At 42.7% G+C, this 20,726-nt stretch overlaps 1 protein-coding gene across 1 annotated transcript in view; it reads right to left on the bottom strand.

The window, feature by feature from the left end:
* STARD9 (StAR related lipid transfer domain containing 9) overlaps positions 1–18,813 on the bottom strand; it is a 134,878-nt gene extending 116,065 nt beyond the window's left edge. Inside the window, 3 exon segments of the mRNA XM_027569243.2 lie at positions 10,997–11,113; positions 13,373–13,442; positions 18,710–18,813. Coding sequence (XP_027425044.2) covers positions 10,997–11,113; positions 13,373–13,442; positions 18,710–18,756 — 234 coding nt within the window. The 5' untranslated portion in view covers positions 18,757–18,813.
* Positions 18,814–20,726: the final 1,913 nt, after the last annotated feature.

The raw sequence follows: 20,726 nt of genomic DNA, 5'->3' as shown, positions 1-20,726 counted from the left end.
TAATCCACTCAAACACATCTTGTATATTCTTATTCTTGCCTTGCACTCTTTGTCTTTCCCTCTGACTGAAATGAACTCCCTTGAACTTATTCAGAGCAATTATTATTGTTATTCCACTGGATTCCTGAAGTAGTTATCATTAAGTACCACTCATTTAACAACTTGAATGCTCAGTATTGTTGATTATTTTTATATATCTAAAGCCCTGGCATTCCCAGTAGGACTGTAAACTTTCTGAGGGCAGGGATCATGTCTTGCATCACTCCATATTCCATATTCTGCCTAGCACTCAACCCCATTGTATTGCAGATGGTAGTTGCTTCCTAAATGCTCACTGAATGAAAGAAATGTCAGTGTGCTAGGGTATGTGGGGTATTAAAAGATGGATGAGGCCCAGTCTGCCTTCAAGGACCACAGTCTATTGAAATATATGTCATGTACCCAAAGAGCATTAATTGTAATACACAGGAAGTGTCAGAACAGAGTAACAAATACTATGAGAACCAAAGGGATGGCAACTTCAAGGACCGAGTACCATTTTAACTGAGTATTGAAAAACAAGCAGCATTTTGAATGGCAGGAACTGAAGAGGTAAGATATTTTAATATATTTTAGAAAGAGGAGCCAACACAAGGAAAAGCAAGAAAATACAGGACATTTTGGAGAAGAACAATAACCAAAATAACCAGGATGGTCTAAAAAAGGGGAAAGGACTAGCCCTATCCAATATTAAAAAATAGTGAGAGGCACCTGGCTGGCTCAGTTGGTAGAGCACATGACTCTTGATCTCGGGGTTATGAGTTCTAGCCCCACATTGGGTGTAGAGATTACTTTAAAAAAAAAGTAAAATCCTTAAAAAAAAAGTAGTGAAAAATTGTGGTATATACTTTTACAAACATCTGAAAATTTCTCAAACAGTATGGTTCTATCACAAAAATATGAATCGATCAATTAAACAAAATAGTTGTAAAAGAGACCCAAGTACAGACAAGAATTTAGTAAATGATAAAAGTGGCTTTTCATATCAGTGGAGAAAGGCTGGGTGTTCAATAAATGGTAATGGGACAGACGGCTAGCTGAGAAAAAAAAAATAAACCTGAAGCTCCACCTCATTTCTTATACCAAAAAATTTCAAATGATAGAATATTAAATATTGAAAAGATAAATCTGTTAGTATACCATGAAAAAATGGTGATTTTTTTAGAGGTGGGGAAAGGCAGAGGGAGAGAGAGAATCTTTCTAAGTAGGCTCCATGCCCAGTGCGGAGCCCAACTTGGGGCTCGATTCACAACTCTGAGATCATGACCTGAGCCGAAATCAGAGTCAGATGCTCAACCAACTGAGCCACCCAGGCACCCCAAATTTGCCTATGTTTAAAAACATATACACACAGGGAAAAAAAATTACCATGAACAAAGCCAAAACGAAAGTAAAAATGTGACATATTTCCAACATCTGAAACGGGGGGATTTCCTTAATACACTAACTGCTCTTAAAAATAAGAAAAAGATGTACAGTACAGGAGAAGAATGGGGAAAATATATGAACACATAATTCACAGAAAAGATACAAGTGGCCAAGAAAAACATGAAAAGATGCTCAATTTCAATTACAATGAAAGAAAATCAAGCCAGTAAGATACTATTTTTACCTGTCAGATGGGCAAAGATTAAAAAGTTTGGTAATACTTAGCATTGACAAAAGGGGCACCTGGGTAGCTCAGTCATTAAGCATCTGCCTCCAGCTCAGGTCATGATCCCAGGGTCCTGGGATCAAGCCCCACATTGGGCTCCCTGCTCTGCGGGAAGCCTGCTTCTCCCTCTCCCACTCCCCCCGCTTGTGCTCCCTCTCTCACTGTGTCTCTCTCTGTCAAATAAATAAAATCTTAAAAAAAAAAAATATTGACAAGGGATATAGTAGGTATTCTGATAAATTATTGTTGAGGGTATAAAGTGATATCATCTTTTTGGAAGGCATTTAGACAAAAATCTATTGAAATTTAAAATGCACAAACTTGGGCACCTGCTTGGCTCAGTCAGTTAAGCATCTGCCTTCAGCTTGGGTCATGATCCCAGTGTCCTGGGATCAAGTCCCACATTGGGCTCCACAAGGAGCCTGCTTCTCCCTCTGCCTCTCTCTCTCTTTCTCTCTCATGAATGGAGAGAATGAATAAAATTTTAAAAGAAAAAGTTAAAAATAAAATGCACAAACTCTCTGAACATGCAACAGCACTTCCAAAAAATTTGTCTTACAGTTATACTTGCAAAAATGCAAAGATATTTATTCCAGTATTCTGTATTAGAGCAGAAACCTGGAAATATCCCAACTGTCCATGACTAGAGAACTAAACACTAATATCTTTATACACTAGAATTTTTAAGATTTTATTTATTTATTTGACAGAGAGAGACACAGCGAGAGAGGGAACACAAGCAGGGGGAGTGGGAGAGGGAGAAGCAGGCTTCCCGCAGAGCAGGGAGCCCGATGCGGGGCTCAATTCCAGGACCCTGGGATCATGACCTGAGCCGAAGGTAGACGCTTAACAACTGAGGCACCCAGGCGCCCCTATACACTAGAATTCTATGCAGCATTAAAACAATGAGGTAGAACCACATGTATAGCAAATAAATTAGGGCCAGGATAAGCTGAATAGAATGAAGCACATTGAAAAATAATATGTACGTGTAAACCCCTTCACATTTTTTAAAGGACGTATAATATATGCTTCTTATGTTTAGAGAATGTCTGAAAGGATACTAACGAAACTGTAGACAGTGGTTACCTCTAGAGAATGAGACTTGGGGGGGAGGTGTGGAAGGGAAAGGTTTTTTTTTTCCACTTTTTACATTATACTCTTCTGTACTGTTTGCATACGTTATAATTAGCTTGTATTGCCTTTATAGCAAAATATTTTAATAAACTAATTAATTTGCTGACACTTTTTATGGAGACATCTGCTTTCCGCTGAGCACAGAACTAGAGAGAAACCCGTCCCATTTCTTTCTCCACACTTTCTGAACCCTTTATAGAACACAGCACTTAGAAGGGGCCTTTTGTTGGTCAGCTGGACTGGCTTCCCCAAACAGAGGACTATTGACATGGTGCTGAGAGGGTGCTTGGACACAGACTTACTGTGCAAGTATGCAGGAGAGAATTTAGCACCTGGCGAGGGAGACCAGGTGGCCTCCTCTGGAGAGGCCTACCGTTATCAGTCTGCCTGTGCACACATGTCTACTGTGGTAGACACATAGAACTTTTGTTCAAAGGACTGCTCTTCAGTTTATATCCCCTTGTTTAGATGATTCTGTAAATCAGTTTTTCCAGACTCTCAGAGTAAGCATCACCATCATCACACTTCTCTTTTTCAAGCAATTAATTGGCGATCTTTTTAAACCCAAGACAAATTCACATGTAAAAGGAGTGCATATATAGGGCAATTTATCAGCATTGCACAGGCAAGCAAGAGAACTTCTGGGTAATGGTCAAGGACAACTGTTTCGGGAACCCTATTTATATTTATACTTAGGCTGCCCCAGGTCTGCAACTGACTATGGAGCTTCAGGCATGCCTCCTCTACAGATAACCTCCTTCACTGGCCTAAATCTCAAGGACCCAGCTAGTACCAGAAATTCCTGTTAGTCCTTGGCTCACAGGGGAGGAAAAAAAAAATCCAAAAAGCCCCTTCAAGCAAGCTTTTGCATTTTAAAAGATTTCTCTAGTTTCTGCTGTTCATTTTTGTACAGGCATCCAGCACCAGCAGCAAATATTAAGTTTCAAGGACCTCAGTTCCTCAGACTTTTATGAGTCTGAAAGCTACTCTTTAAAGATTCATAATCAAGTTTCTAGAGAGGGGGAAAATGTGTTAGATGAAGCCAAAAGAATGACCTTATTCCCTTAAAATCCAGCCCATGGCCATGCTTATGTAGCTGAGCAGCTGTGCTGCTGGCAGGGGGAAGGAACATACTAAAATGAAACACTCATGATAATCTCCCTTCCCCCACTCGTGCCTGCAGAGTCCTATCCAGTTATTGCACAAAAAAGGCTTTTTCTTACAAACTTCTCTCCGTTCTACTTCTGTCTCCATCTTGGTTGGGAAGAAACAGCACTAGTGATGGAATGTACACAACTCTGCAAATATTCATGAGAAAATGCTTTGACGCCCACACGTCCCCAGCTCCCCTAACACATACATGCATTAGGGAAAAGGGATGCACAGAGAAACTGATAGGCGTCTATGGTTCTCTAACTTAAGTAAACTGAGAGGCTTTCTCAAAACAGGCAGCAAAATTCAAGAAGGCAGAGTCCTAACTTGTCTTTCATCCACTGAACCATAAATTGAATAATTGATCCAATAACCATTAATTGGTCATTTAAAATGTATGGCACTGAGGGCACCTGGCTGGCTCAGTCGGGGGAACATGTGACTCTTGATCTCGTGATTGTGAATTTGAGACCCACCCTGGGTGTAGAGATTACTTAAAAATAAAATCTTAAAAAAAAATAAAATGTGCAACACTGGAAATACAGAAATAAACAGAGCTCTGTGTGGTGTGCCATTTGAAAGCTGAGTTTGAATACTGGGCCTGTGACTTGGCTGTATGACCTTAAAGCCAGCTACTCAAACTGCCTGAGCCTGCTCCCATCCTGAAAACGGAGATAATAATAATGACTATAGAAAGTGCCATAACCCTAACAGCATCTCCCCCTCTGTGAACGCTCAGATTTCTTCCCATCTTAGTTTCCTCTTCATGTTCTCCTCCTCTTGCCCCTCTGAGGTCCCTCCCTCAGTTTCCATAACTCTTCCACCTTCTCTACTCTTTCCCCAAAGCCTTCATTTACACTCCAAGCTCAGAACACACAAAAGAAATGAGGGTCTCAGTCCGTTTCCCCACCTCAACCTACTTACTTTCTGAGGAAGTAATAGATCATTTGTCTTCATCTTATAACGGGTTGGGGTCCTCAGAGAGAAACACTCCTTCTTCGGCAGCAGTATCTAATCATAGCCTGGTCACATATCAGGATTCAAAAATTCTACACAACTTACTCTTCATGTCCTAATTACATACAATTGTCTGCAATTTCCTCTATTTTATCCTAATGGAACTGAAGACCAATTGGTTCTAATGCTCCATAAACTGTTAAAATCATCATGTTCTGTACTTGAGCATTATTACTACCTGTCTTCTTGTCTCTGAAACATTTCTTCATTAAATAATCACATGCAGATGCATACAATATACACTATACTGATAGTGGCTTTCTTCTTGGTTTCTGCAGTCAGCCCTTCCACCATTTTTAGGGGTATGTGGGGTTATCCTCTGAAGACTCTCGGAGTTCCTAACATCCTCAAACTAAAGTCTAGAACTGAAGAAAATATTCACCAAAGAATGTGTGTACACACACACACACATACACACACACACTCCCCGCCCCTCTTCAGGGCTCTTTGAGGGTAGGCAATGGATGTACTGTGTGTTGTTTGGTGTTCAGTGCATGGTGGAGATTAAATAAATATTATAAAAAACAAAAGCACAATCACATTGCTGCTATAAATTTCAGTTTGGATTCAGTGGTTATGGGAAGGAAATCTCTTGCACACTCACACGATTTTTTGTCTGGAAAAGACACAAGTGTTTTAGGTATTGTGTTTCAGCCAAATAACTGACCATTTTAAAATAAAGATTCCCAGGAGAATAGAAGCAATTGCTTTCCACAAACGGCTGGGTAGCTTTTTGTTCCTGGACGTGCTTTCTGTTGACTCAGTCTGCACTTGTTTTGACAGCCAATTACAGCCCTTCTTAGGTAAAGCTAAGCTAATGCTCTTCATGGAAAGTTTTACAAACACAAAATTACCCAAACACAATACACTTAAGCAGAGAACTCTGGCTCCAAGAGATATTCCTGAGCAGGAGGGAGGGAGGGAAGTTAATTTTCCAAGTGGAGCATGATGATCCAGAAGGGATCACAACGAGATTCAAAGAAGAGATTTTCAAATCTAGTTCAGCTCTTAGAAGCATGGGCCTCATTTCTCTAGTACCGTGATAGAACCAAGTCACAGTACTCAGGACCTCCCTTATCAACTCCAGTTGCCAAGTCCTGGACTGGGAACTTAATTATTTCACTTCCTCCTCACAGGAACTCAAGCTCAAGAAATGAGGACTCAGAATTTAAGTAACTTGTCTAAAATAAGCCAGCTACTAAGTGTCTATGCCTGAATTGAAACCCAGGTCTAACCTCAGAGGAGAAGTAGATTAACATTAATACAGGTTATAACCAGATAAAATATAGGCCAATTTTGAAGAAAAGCCTTGGCTGCAAGTCCAAACATTAACAAAGACTAAAAACAATTCAGATGAAGAACGAGCTGCCTTAAGAATGGGAAGCTAAAGACACAAGGGTCACAAGGTAATGGACAAGACAGGTGGTATGATCCCCTACCAGCCCCCATTCACTGCAGTATTTTCTCTGTCTTTCCTCTTCACCCTCTCTCCTCTTTCCTAATTTACCATCTCTTTCTTTTCTTTTATCCCTTTTTTTTTTCCTTTTTAAACTGTAGCATAGCAAAGCACATGGACTTTGCATTCAGATAACATGTGTTCAAATCTAAGACTCATTTCTTATTGTGTGACTTTGGGCAGATCACATAACCTCTCTAAGTCTAAATGTTCTTAACTATAAAAGGATAAAATCTCCTACCTTTTAGGTTGTTGAAGGGATTAAATCAAACAGTATTTATGAAGAGATGACCAGGTCTCCTAGTAGACTGAGATTTCTTTTAACTTTGAGGGTCTGTGAGGCTTGTTGGCATATAATTTAGAATTCGACAGTCTTGGATTTGAATCCCTGCTCCAACACTTACTGGCTAAGTTATTTGGGCAAGTCTTGTAACCTTTATGTACCTCAGTTTCCTTATCTATAAAATGGAATAAATAGTAAAGACGTAATAGATTTGGGAGATGATCAAATGGAACAATAAACATTTAGAATCTATAGATATTTAATGATATATTAACAAAGAAACCTGCCTTTCAGTAGAACTTATAGTAGCTGACTTGTTCTCTAGCAGCCCATGTTTGCTGATGCCTAATTTATGTATCACGTGTGTCGCCACTAAGGACTGGTAAGTGCTAAAGCACGAAGAAATGCTAATATTGAACCTATCTTCTGAGGCTGTAAAATAAATATAAAAAGAGGGAGGTAGAATGGTACAATGCAATGAAAAACCACCGCAGGAAGCATGGGTCCAGTCCTGCTTGGGCATTAACTGCCTATGTAATGTCATATAAATCAAACAGCTATTTCTGGAACATGAGGGGGATGGAAATATTTTTCATATTCCTGATTGAGATTGCTACTGGTATTTAGTGGGTAGAAGCCAGAGATGCTGCTAAACTTACTACAGTGCACGGGACAGATGCCCACAGCAAAGAATTATCTGGTCAAAATATCAATAGCATTGAGGTTGAGAAGCCCTGGCCTAGATGACTGCTAAGTTCCCTTTGAGCTCTAACATTTTAAGAGACTATGATGAGGCAGCACCAACACCAAGTAGATGACATTCTTGCTAACATCTATCAAGCAATGGCTTATGACATTGCTCAAAATCCCCCTAAAGCCAGTGGGGGAAAATTTTCCCTCCAATATTTAATATTCTAAAATCAGTGCTGTATTTCTGAGGGTGAGGACAGCCGTTCCTCACAATAGGAAGAAACCCAGAGGGACGCTTGGGTGGCTCAGTTGGTTAAGCATCTGCCTTCAGCTCAGGTCATGATCCCAGGATCCTGGGATTGAGTCCCACATCCAACTCCTTGCTCAGCGGGGAGCCTGCTTCTCCCTCTGCCTGCCACTCCCCTTGCTTGTGCTCTTTCTCTGACAAATAAAATTTAAAAATCTTTTTAAAAATTGTTTAAGATAGGGGGGCGCCTGGGTGGCTCAGTCGTTAAGCGTCTGCCTTCGGCTCAGGTCGTGAATCCAGCATCCTGGGATCGAGCCCCAAATTGGGCTCTCTGCTCAGCAGGAAGCCTGCTTCTCCCTCCCCCACTCCCCCTGCTTGTGTTCCCTCTCTCGCTGTGTCTCCCTCTGTCAAATAAATGAATGAAATCTTTTAAAAAAAATAATATAATTAATTAATTAAAATAAAAAAGGAAAGAAACCCAGGGATGAAGGGGGCACAATCCTCCAGGTACTTGGTTCCTTGCTCTTTGCAGTTACAATCTATGCTTCCAAAGTCATCAGTTCTTTCTGGCCAAGAAGCTGATTTAAATAAGTCTGAATGAAGGCCAGAATAAGATAATACACACGACAGCAGAGGTGAATCTTAAATACATCATGCTAACTGAAACAAGCCAGACCCAAAAGACTACATACTATTTTATTATATTTACATGATATTTGGGAACAGACAAAACTATAGGACAGAAAACAGATTAGCAGTTGCCAGGGGCTGGGGGTAAGAATAGTTTGACTGCAAAGGGACACGAAGGCATCTGGGGAATGATGTACTGTTTTATTTATATACTGATTATAGCGATACAACTGTGTCAAAACTCACAAAACTGTACACTGTACATTAAAAAGGTGAACTTCACTGTGTCTAAATTATACTTCAATAAAACTGTCCCTTTCACCCCCACCCCCAAAATATGACCACAAATGCTATAGAGAAGATTGTTGTACTTCGGGAGAGGTTGAACTGGATGACATCAAAATTCTTTCCACCCCATGTCCTGTGATTTTATGACAGTCTGCTTCTCCTACCCTGGTGACCTCAGAGTTAAGTCTGGGCTGCAATTTCTGTGTTAAAGCGATCAGTCTCTCTGACCAAATCATGTGTATATGAGTCCTGCCATCATTCAGAGATCTCTGGCCCTACTTTAGCTTGTGACAGAGGCTCCTTTCCTGCTTCTCCTATCTTAACTCCTCTTGGGACTGATAAGGGCCTTCGACAATTAATAAACAAGTGAGAATAAACCTCAGGGGACACAGGTTTTATCTCTCTGTACAGGCTTCCTGTCTAAATCCCATTTGATCTTTCCATTGAACTCCAAATCAGGCAACAGAAGAAGAATCATATTTATGAACTCCCTTCCACTATGGACTTTTGGGCTTCCCACTATATTATATTTATACACTTAAGCTATATAAATGTAAAATGGGAGCCTCACACCAAAACTATACCCAAGTTTGTTGAGACATAAATAGATATGTAGTTTTCTGTTTACACACATTATTAACCCAGATTATTGATCTATCAAATAATACACAAAATGGTTAACTTTTCTGGTATCCAGAATAGCCCTAGGGCACCTATGTGGCTCAGTCGGTTAAGTGGCGGACTCTTGATTTCAGCTTAGGTCATGATCTCGGGGTCCTGGGATTGAGCCCCGTGTCAGACTCCCCAGTCAGCAGGGAGTTTGCTCCAGGATTCTCCCTCTGCCCCTCCCCGCCTCATGCATGTGCACACATACACACACACACTCTCTCTCTCTAAAATAAATAAATCTTAGGAAAAAAAAAAGAATAGCCCTAGATAGGCTATGGCCAGGGAGGACTAAAATAGATATTAGAATGCTCTCACTTTCTACTAATAAAGACCACTGTCTTTTATGACACATATACAGTCACAACTGCGAACTACTGTACGAGTCCCATTCTCTTATTTGAAAATCAGCTCCTTTCTTGGTTATTCATGGAGGATCTCAGTGGAACAGATACAAACACCAGGAACCAGACACCTCATATACGTTTGAGTGCTACAATAAAAATCATGGGCCAAAAGACAGGCCTGGACCTGCCAGTGCCTCCATATTCCAAAGGACAGAAAATATGGTAGAGACGTGGTAACATCCATACTGACCTTTCCTGCTGAGCATTTACAGCAAACACATTGTCACTACAAATATAGGGTACTCATATTACAACAGAAGGAGCCCACAACAACAAATCCCACGGTGGTCTAGGGTCTTGTTTCCACATGTTCTCCTCAGAAAAGAAGAATGGGGGAGTTACACTTTCATGATTTAAAATTATTCAATCATCTTCAGAAGTCTGCAGCAGCAAAAAATCAATACTGTCCTTTAAGTCACTCAAACTTGATAACATTGCTTCTTTGGCATAATCAGAAAAAGTCTCACAAAAAACTGAAACATTTAGCAGAAAACATATGTTAGCTTTTTATTCAAAAGGATATAGACTGACTTGGGTGCCTAGGTGGCTCAGTCGGTTAAGCGTCTGCCTTCAGCTCAGGTCATGATCCAGGAGTCCTGGGATCGAGTCCCGCATTGGGCTCCCTGCTCAGCTGGGAGTCTGCTCCTCCCTCTGCCCCTCCCCCTGCTCGTTTTCTCTCTCTCTCAAAATAAATAAATAAAACATCTTAAAAAAAAAGAAACAGAGAGAAGTCCTGTAGACCCACCTGGCCAAACCTGCTGCCTCAGAAACTTGTGACAGAGCTAAGTAGAACTACCAGACACAAGAAGGGTGACAGCCTTGCTGGGAAGGCCTTGGCTGGTCCTCTCAATCCTCAGCACATCAACAGAGTTCACCTCTTACATACCTTGCAGACTGCCAGACTAGTCGCCTAGGCCTTTTACATTCAGCCGAGGACCATAAGCACAAGCCTAAGACTCAAAGATACTAGCTTCTAGGATTCCTGAGCCCTTCTGCTGTATATAACAAAGGCCAACTTTGAGATGAACCCATTTACCTGCCATAGGAGTAGAACACTACCTGAACTAACGTGTACCCACCTGAATCATGCTGAGGCCCAAGCTTAAGTGGACCCTAGCCAACGTCTATGCCCTCAGCAAGCAGTCTTTTCTCATCTCCTCTGTTCTTTCTGCAACTGATGGCCTTTCACTACTACTTCTTAAATCAAAACATTATTAGTTTCTGACCAAACTATTAAAGTAAGAAACAGCCAGGCCCCAATTGCATGTTAATTTCCTAATAATTATCCAGTTATGGAGCACTGAGGAGAGTGAAGGAAAAATGACATTACCACATCCTGAGATGCATACTGAGGATCCTCTGGGTTGACTGACCAGTAGCAGTAATCAAAGCCAAATGCCACAACCTTCTCCCGAGAGTCTCCAAAGCCATCTGGTCGATTGTCCATCTAAAATCAAACAGAATAGAGTCTTCTCTATCATAATGTCAGAATATAGCCAGTGCCACTTGATTCCTCCCCACTATAGCTAGAGAGACCCAGACTGATCATGAGAATCTTTATGTTATCTACCCAAAAAAGAAAAAAGTAAACTCTGTCTTCATTTCATCTAATAAAAGCTCCAGAGAATTAAATTTGTCTCTCATACTATCACCTATCTGCCTACATATGAACCAAGCTTAGGAAAGAAAGCCTTTCCCTCTCTGACCGTCATGGGCCGTATCACTATCATTTTTTCTCCAAGTATTTCTAGAAAGGATACCGGAGAGCATGAGTAGTTCAGTCCCTGGGCCTGACAGATTCTATCAACCTAGGACTTTCACAGAGGTCCCTGGGTATCCATCCCCAGTGATTAGAAAGCACAGTGGCTAGAAGAGCGAGGACCAATCCAACTGCTCAGGGTAGATGAGGGTAGAGTCAGAGATTGGAACTGCACTGACCTCCAGGTACTGGGGAGAATGGTATTACTGCCACAAATGTTTTAATCTTACTATTTAATATTTAGACTCTGGACAGGGATAGACAAACCCTAGCACTAGCCACCATAAACTACAGTAGAAAGAGGCTGTCAGAATAACTAAGAAATTCTTAGCGGATAATTGACCTCAAGGAAGTAAGCAGCTAAGCAGGTGTGCAGGGGGCAGATTAGAGTTTGATCTTGGCCAGGATTTATTCTTTTTTTTTTAAGATTTTATTTATTTATTTGAGAGAGAGAGAGAATGAGAGATAGCACGAGAAAGAAGAGGGTCAGAGGGAGAAACAGACTCCCCGCTGAGCAGGGAGCCCGATGTGGGACTCGATCCCGGGACTCCAGGATCATGACCTGAGCCGAAGGCAGTCGCTTAACCAACTGAGCCACCCAGGCGCCCTCGGCCAGGATTTATTCTTAAAAAAACAAAACTCTCAGCTCTAAGAACAAAGCAACAAAGATATAAATAAGAGAGAGCAGAGAATAAAAGGTCTTTTGTCCCTGGGGAGCTCCTACTGAAAGTCTGGCAGGTCCCATTCTCTTTTATTTTTTTTTTTAAAGATTCTATTTATTTATTTGACAGACAGAGACACAGCGAGAGAGGGAACACAAGCAGGGGGTGTGGGAGAGGGAGAAGCAGGCTTCCTGCTGAGCAGGGAGCCCGATGCGGGGCTCGATCCCAGGACCCTGGGTTCATGACCTGAGCTGAAGGCAGACACTTAACGACTGAGCCACCCAGGCGCCCCAGGTCCCATTCTCTTTTAGCAGAGAGGTTCTGACAAAAGGAAACAGATCACACCACTGGGGTGGGCATAGCCGGTAGGCCTGGGGTCCAAAGAACCCTCACTCTTACCAGTCAGCTTCCTCAACTCTCAGGGATGCTGAACACCACCTGCAAGCTGTCTACAGCAGCAGGCACAAGGCCAGTTTCCGTCTCTCTCCACTCCCCAAGGCCAGAGAGAAAGAACCCCTTCCACTTCCACTGTTCTGGTAAATGGAGGAATGAGATGGAGGAAACTAGCCCTGGGAGGGGGGTGACGGGTGGGGGAGGAAGTTCCCAGTGTTTGTCCAATTGTGACTCAAAGGTCAGTCAGATCTGTGAAAGGAAATCTGCAGCACAACTCAGGATAGTGACTGACTCCCTTCTGGGATCTGATGCATACTAAATCTGTAGTAATGTCTCTAGATTAAGTGATATCAAATGAGAGGCTTGGGAAAAAGTCTGGTGGTCTGGTGAGTTAAATATACCCATGGACGTACCCAGCATGACTTACACTAGCCATGACGCCCTTAAGCTCTAAGTGACCAGTTTCCAAACAGCTGCACCCTGTTTGACAGAACTTGGGCTGCAGTGGCCACAATCTCTATACTTCTTTCCTGCTTTATTCTTTTTTTTTTAAAGATTTTATTTATTTATTTGAGAGAGAGAATGAGAGATAGAAAGCACAAGAGGGAAGAGGGTCAGAGGGAGAAGCAGACTCCCTGCTGAGCAGGAAGCCTGATGTGGGACTTGATCCCGGGACTCCAGGATCATGACCTGAGCTGAAGGCAGTCGTTTAACCAACTGAGCCACCCAGGCGCCCTTTCCCGCTTTATTCGTATACTTGCTTTGTATAAAACTCATCCTTCTCCCAAACCGCCACCCTAAACCCATTCACATACACATCTTCATCCCAGAAGCCCCTGTAATAATATAAACTCCTCAGTGGAAAGAGAAAGGAAAACAATTTCAGGCTTACCTTTAAATTTCTGATTTTTGCCACTTTGCCATCAACTTCCACAATAATTCTTCCCCCTTCTTTGGTCTCCCTAGAAAGAAGACCCAAACCCATATGAAAAGAAACACTGCTTAAAAAAAAAAAAAAATCAAGAAAAGAGAAGCTGAGATCAGCGCTACTGGGACAAAATGTTTCCCTAGTGCTGTCTCTATAAGTAGCTGTCCCTGGCTGACACACTTCTCTAGATCATTAGAATTTGGCTCTGAAACAGCTAAGAATTACCACTATTTAGCACCCTCCATGTGCCTGGCACTGTATTAGGTACAGTACACATTATACTTCATCTTATGCAATCTTCCCACTAACACACTCTCCTGACATGGCTTCCTACCATACCTTCATTTTTTCAGATGGAAGACCGAAGCTGAGAGAAATTATGTAACTTGTCCAAGGTCACACAACAAGCAGTGGCAGAGCTGGGATTTTAAACCCAGATCTGTCTGACCACAAAGCCTGGGCTCTTAACCATACCCTTAGAAATCAGGCTTGAAATTCTGGAGAGTATCCTTCACTCAGTGTACAAGGCATCCCCTCTCGCTTTCTCTGGGATTTTGAGCATGGATAGTAATGAAAAAGGTTTCGGAGTCCTCTCTGTTGAGATACTGAGAACATATTTCCCAAATCCTTTCCTTTCATCTTCTTAAATTGGAATGAGAGCCAAGATCCTCAAGAATTTTCCTATGCTGCAGTTATGTAGTAACACCGCTAACAACTAACCAACACCTAAATTTACTTTAAGGGGCTTAATCCAAGTGACCCATAGACCTGAAGCCCAAAATGAGTGGAATATACTCCATTCTATAGATGAAATCTTTTTTCATAACATTAAAAACTTTTAGCAAAAGTGCTCAAGGCCAGAATGTTAAGAAGAATTAAATTCATTAGCATTTCCTCCACTACAATGAAAGTAATCATTTAAATTACTCCTAGCCCAGGACCTTAAAGTTAAGAAAATATGTTCTGTCTCATTTTTATCCTTCCTCATGGTTCCCAGGATGTGACCTTGAGAATCTGGGGAGGGGAGGACAGGCACAGTGAGACAGGGGCCTTTACATTTAGGATTATTTTTTTTAACCAGTAAGTGAGTCTGGGATAAAGCCCTGTATAGGAAATTTCCCTCTCCCATGTAATAACATTTGTTACTTAAATTTCCTCAAGGCCCTAATGCTCTTTATCTCGCATTTCATGCTAGATAGTATTTAAGGCAGCAGAGATATTCTTAGTCCTTGAGGATCATAAACCACACCCCCCCACACACACAGACACAGCCCTCAACAATTCTAAAGAAAATCTTTCATCTTTGCTGTTAACGTTTTACAAGATAACATTTTTTTTCCTTTCTCCATTTTAAGGTAGACTTTCTTATCTCTCCTCCCCCTAAAAAAGTAATACACAGATTGTAGTAAATTTGGACAATAAAGAAAATAAAAAATTATGCAATAATTTTTCCAAATCTATTATCTAATTTTTATAAAGTATACCCCCCTTTTTTTTAAGATTTTATTTATTTATTTGACAGAGAGAGATACAACGAGAGAGGGAACAAAGGGGGGGAGAGGGAGAAGCAGGCTTCCCGCAGAGCGGGAAGCCCCATGTGGGGCCTGATCCCAGGACCCTGGGATCATGACCTGCGCCAAAGGCATACGCTTAACGACTGAGCCACTCAGGTGCCCCAAGTATGCTCTTTCTTGAGGATTCATCTAAGACCCTTTCACATAAAGCAGCCTGAAAAGAAGTGTCCTGAATTTGACTTCTTGGAAGAAAGATACAATCTATAAGGGTAAGATGCTGCTCCTTCCTGGCCTGGAACACTGCCATTGGTAACCTAGTGATTCCAAGCTATTCTAAAACAAAATGAAGGAGAATTAAAATTGAGCAAAACAGAAAGAAGGGGCACCAACTTCAACTGGGGAGCTGGCCACACAGAGTTCAATGAAAGTCTGCAGAGATGGAGCCTTACACATGGCAAAGTGGCACTACTACCACTTGCCTCTGGGTCCTGAATTCTACCAACAGGCATTCATTCCTTAGGATGAATTTCCCTTTGCACAGGGATAAACCCTCAGTTACACATTTACTCCCAGAACAATGTTTCTCAAAGTGTGGTCCACAAGCTACCTTCATCAGAATTACATGAGATGGTGGGGCTTATTAATTCAAATTCCTGTTAACAAGTTGCATTATGGGGGGGAGGGAGGTAAAAAAACAAAACAAAGCAAAATTGCATTATAACAAACTCCCTAGGTGGACTGTATGCATACTATAATTTGAGAATCACTGTCCAGAAGGGAAAATAAGCAAGCCCTGACCAATTATCTATTCATTTGTAAAACTTAAAAAAAAAAAGACAGCTAAGTACAAGCAGTAATAAAAATATATAGCTAACACTTTGTTGGACACTTAAAATGAGCCAAGCTCTAAGTATTTTTAATGTATTCTTTCATTTAATCTTCATAAAAAACCACTGAAGTAGTTCTCCTACTTTACAGATTAAAAAAATTTAAAAAACCACAACACACACACACACACACACTCTCTCTCTCTCTCTCTCTCTCTCTCTCTCTCTCTCTCTCTCTCTCTCTCCATAGAAAGGGAATATAGTATAGGAACAGTAAATTTTGACAGGGCAGTGGGGAGTGTTCCAAAGCCTACAATATTGGCAGAAGAGAACGTGTTCTTTTAATGATAAATGATTTTGGATAGACAAGGGACAGCATCACATAATGAGCTACAGACTTTCTAATTACGGGAAACTGAGGAGTGGGGAGGCAATCAAAACCATGTACCACATTGCCATTTTACGGATGGTCAGTTCTAGTCCTACTAAGCAAACAGGCATTTGATCAAGAAGTACAACTTTTCTGTAATATCAGGAAGGAGCAGCTTAGTCTATTGAATGGAAACTTGGCTTTACCTACTTTTAGACCTTAAACAAGACCATTTTTTCATCTGGAAAAACAAAAAATGTAAGCTTAGACCAGATGATCTCTAAGATTTTTTCCCTAGTACAACATCAGATCCAATGATTATTAACGGAATCTCTGCCAATAACTTATTTGAAGGGTGAACAAACCATATAATTAGCAGACTCCCTACATTCAGATGAGCTTCAGCAAAGATGGTGGAAGTTAACAAACCCTGGGATCATGACCTGCGCCAAAGGCATACGCTTAACGACTCAGCCACTCAGGTGCCCCAAGTATGCTCTTTCTTGAGGATTCATCTAAGACACTTTCACATAAAGCAGCCTGAAAAGAAGTGTCCTGAATTTGACTTCTTGGAAGAAAGATACAATCTATGAGTATAGTAGCATCTCTGCAGGAGTCTCTGAGGAGACAGGAGTGGTCTAGACTTCTTAGCTTGCGGGGGGGGGGGGGGGGGGGATAACCTACTCACACTTGGGTATCTGCGGTATTGGCATTCTATCTCTTGATGCTGAAGGCTCTTAACCTGACTGAAAGTAAATAAGCTTTTGTGTCCTTCTTTTCCCCTCACTTTTGTTTGATGAGATAAATTACTCTCTACTGTGGCTGCAAGCAATTCAATTTCAAAAGCATTTTCTTAATCTAATCCACACTATTGTAAATTCCTAGCTCTCAAGGAATTGAGAAGTTACTGTTGGGAGTGGCCAAGGTAATTATCCTGAGAACCCTAAAAGAACAGTTTTGCAAAAAGAAGATCTGCTAGAGGCTACCTCCAAGGTGGCATACTCCTATTATACTATTCAACCCTAAGTAACCACATCAAGTAATGTAGAAGCCAGATGTCATAAGCCACTTACCAATCTAAACAGCATTTTGGACATGTGCTACTTTCTTTCTCCATGTATCTCTTTTGTCTTTTTCCTACTTTCTTTTCTGTTATTCTGTTTCCTTCCTTCATCCCATTGCTCTCCTCATTATTCCGTCCGTTGTATGACTTTTCAAAACTACCACCATAACAGGGACAAATATAATCCCTGCTGGTACCAAATTCTGTTACGGGAGACAATGCATTTTTTGATCCTTCTGTCCAATTTTCAAGCCATCTTATGTCCTGGAAATTTTTAAACCTCCCAAATAATTCCATTATATGTCTTCTGGTCCCAAGCTACCCTCTGCCAGCTTTGTCTCCTCTCACTCACCTCCCTCTACACAACTTCTCACCAAACAACCAAAACTTTTCTGTTTTCTAACAGCTGAAGTCCTTTATTCTCAGTGTCCTTTCTACAGAGTGCTCTCTACACCTTCTTCACCTGTCAGCAAACTAATAGCTTTTTTTTTATTTTAAAGATTTTATTTATTTATTTGACAGAGAGAGAGAGCACGAGAGCAGGAACACAAGCAGAGGGAGTGGAAGAGGGAGAAGCAGGCTTCCTGCCAAGCAGGGAGCCCGATATGGGACTCGATCCCAGGACCCTGGGATCATGACCTGAGCCGAAGGCAGACGCTTAACGACTGAGCCACCCAGGCACCCACTAATAGCTCTTTAAAAAGCAATTCCGGGGCGCCTGGCTGGCTCAGTTGTAGAGCATGCGACTCTTGAACTCCGGGTGGTGAGTTCGAGCCCCACATTGGGCATAGAGATTACTTAAAAGAAAAACAGTTCAAATACCAGCCCTTTCCTGACTTTCCAAACTTGAGTGGAAAATCAGTGAAAACGGGAAGAAATTATGTGGCTGGACATTGGATGCCTCAAGAGCTGAGAGGTGCTGCATCAGATTTACCCATGAGGAAATGCGCACTGACCACGCTGAGGAAAAGGATTAGAATAACTTCCTTCTACTTCTTAGTTCTGCTGTTGATGAAACCACGATCTCCCTGGGCCTCAATTTTCCTCTCACACCTTATAATCTGGCTCTCTCCACATCTCTGCAGAGATACCCATGTGCGCCCAGGAACACACCCAATTCTGCCTCAATCCCCACAGGTACTCCAGAGCCACCAAGGAGAGGAGACTGCCCATCCCTCTCCCCGCGTACTTTCCCAGCCCCGCTCAGGGAACTCAGTGCGAAAGGCCCAAGTCGTGCATCACGACTTGAGCCGCTGTACCCCAAAACTCCTCACAGGACTCCAGGGACACGGACACAGCGCACCCCACCCCTGACGCAAACCAGGAACCGCTATACCCCAGGACAGGACCCGTAAAGCTCTACGAGAGGCTTTGTCCCGGCAGGCCTTTAAGGTTTCCGGACCCTGGCCCCCTGGGTTACTTTGTTTCTGACTTCTCCGCGCCAGAATCACTTGAGGGAGAGGCGAAGACCTAGCCCTCCTCTCAGCTCATTTGACGCCTCAGGCGCCCCTTCCCTCCCAGACTCACCTCTTGCTGAGGGGCCGGACCCTCACGGCCACCCGCACATTCGCCATCCCTCGGCCACAACCCAAGCAGCAGGTCCGCCCAGTGGCAGCACCCCCGGCCCCAACCCCAACCCGGCCCCGCCCGCCCCACGCGCCTCACGGGACGACCCCGCCCATGAGCGCGCTGTGGGCCGGCGTGGGTGGTGCCTGCGGTGCCTCAGCCAATCATGAGCCCGATGGGCGGGAGGTCGCGCGTCCCGGCCCCGCCTGCCGGGCCCGGCTCGCTCCGCCCCGCGTCGCCCCGCCCACACACCTTCCGGCACGGCCCCGCCCATGCGCGCCTCTGTTCCACGGGGGCGGTGCCTGAGGTGCCTCAGCCAATCGTGAACCGTGAGGCCGAGAGGGCGCCAATCCCCTCCTGGTATGGCCAGGTCCCGCCTACCAGGAACCAGCTTTTGTTCTCCGACAGGGCTACGCGGAGTCAAGTAAATAAGTTCAAGTTTCGGTTAAAGCGAAGTTTACAACGGAATTTGCTAAATACGTGCATTCGCTGCGTTGGCCTGAGTTGTCAATTCCCTGTGCTTAAATTTTAGGGGCAGAAATGAAATGGGGAGCGCCGATGTTTTTGCAATTACCAGAAAAGAGCAGTGTCTCTTTGAAGAGGCGCTTGGAGTGTGGAGAATTTTAGAGTGCTCCAAGCTTCTCTCGATTGCGATGGAACTTCAGGGCCACTTTAGCAGTGTTCGTGATTGTGGAGAGAATGCTGTCAGACAGAAATGGTTCATTAGTTCTTCCAAGAAATAATCTTGAGTTATCTACCAAGAGTCAAGTGCTGTTTTAAGGTTCTTGAGGACACAGTCCAAGTCTTCGTGGAAATTAGAATCTACCAGGAAGGGAAAAGAGACAATAAATATATAATATGTCAGGATGCCTGGGTGACTCAGTCGGTTGGGCAGCTGCCTTCAGCTCAGGTCATGATCCCGGGGTCCCGTGATCCAGTCCAGCATTGGGCTCCTTGTTCAGCGGGGAGCCTGCTTCTCCCTCTGCCTGCCACTGCCCCTGCTTGTGCGCGCTCTCTCTCTCTGGCAAATAAATAAAATCTTTAAAAATATGTATACTTTGGGGCTCCTGGGTGGTTCAGTTGGTTAAACGACTGCCTTCGGCTCAGGTCATGATCCTGGAGTCTCGGGACCCCCCTCCCCCCGCCCCCGCCGCCGCATCAGGGCTCCCTGCTCGGGCGGGGAGTCTGCTTCTCCCTCTGACCCTACCCCATCTCGTGCTCTCTCGCTCTCTCTCAAATAAATAAATAAAATCTTAAAAAAAAAAAGAATAAAAAATATGTATAATTTGTCAAGTGGTGCTGACTGCAATTTTTTTTAAGCAGGGTAAGATACGTATGGTTTTGGGGTTATATAGAGGGAAAGGTGCTTATTTTATATAGGATCTTCAGGAAAGGCCTCACTGATATGGTGACACTTGACTAGATTTGAAGAAAGTGAGGGAGGGAGATGTGCAGGTATTCATTTATTTAATAAATATTTTTTAAGTAAGCACCCCTTATGACAGGCTTTGTTCTAAGCAGGGGGGACATAAACAGTGAAGAAAACAGGCAAACCTCTGACCTCAGGGAGCTTGGTGAGAGAAATTGAGAATAAGCAAAACAATTTGAGTAATATGTACATCAGATAAGCTAAGGAGAAAAAATAAAGCAGGAGAAGGGATAGAAAGTGAGTAGAGATTGTTGAAATTTTAAATATGGCCAGGTTAGTCTTTGCTGAGAAAGTGACACAAGAAAAATCTGAAGGATGTGAAAGAAAGACTCCTGCAGAAATCTGGAAGGACAATTCCAGACACAGGGAACAGGCCAGTGTAAGGGCCCTGAAATTGGAGACAGTCTGGAATATTAGAAAAACAACAAGAAATTCACAGGGGATAGAATGAAGTGACAGAGGAAGAGGGAGTCATAGAGGTAACAGGAAGCCACCATAAAGTCTTTGGATTTTATTCTAAGTGAATTGGAAAACTATTGGAAAGTTTTA

This window comes from Zalophus californianus, chromosome 6 (genome assembly GCF_009762305.2).
Source record: "Zalophus californianus isolate mZalCal1 chromosome 6, mZalCal1.pri.v2, whole genome shotgun sequence".
Lineage (NCBI taxonomy): Eukaryota > Metazoa > Chordata > Mammalia > Carnivora > Otariidae > Zalophus > Zalophus californianus.
Note: the sequence above shows the minus strand (reverse complement) of the source record. Positions and strands in the feature narration are given on the sequence as shown.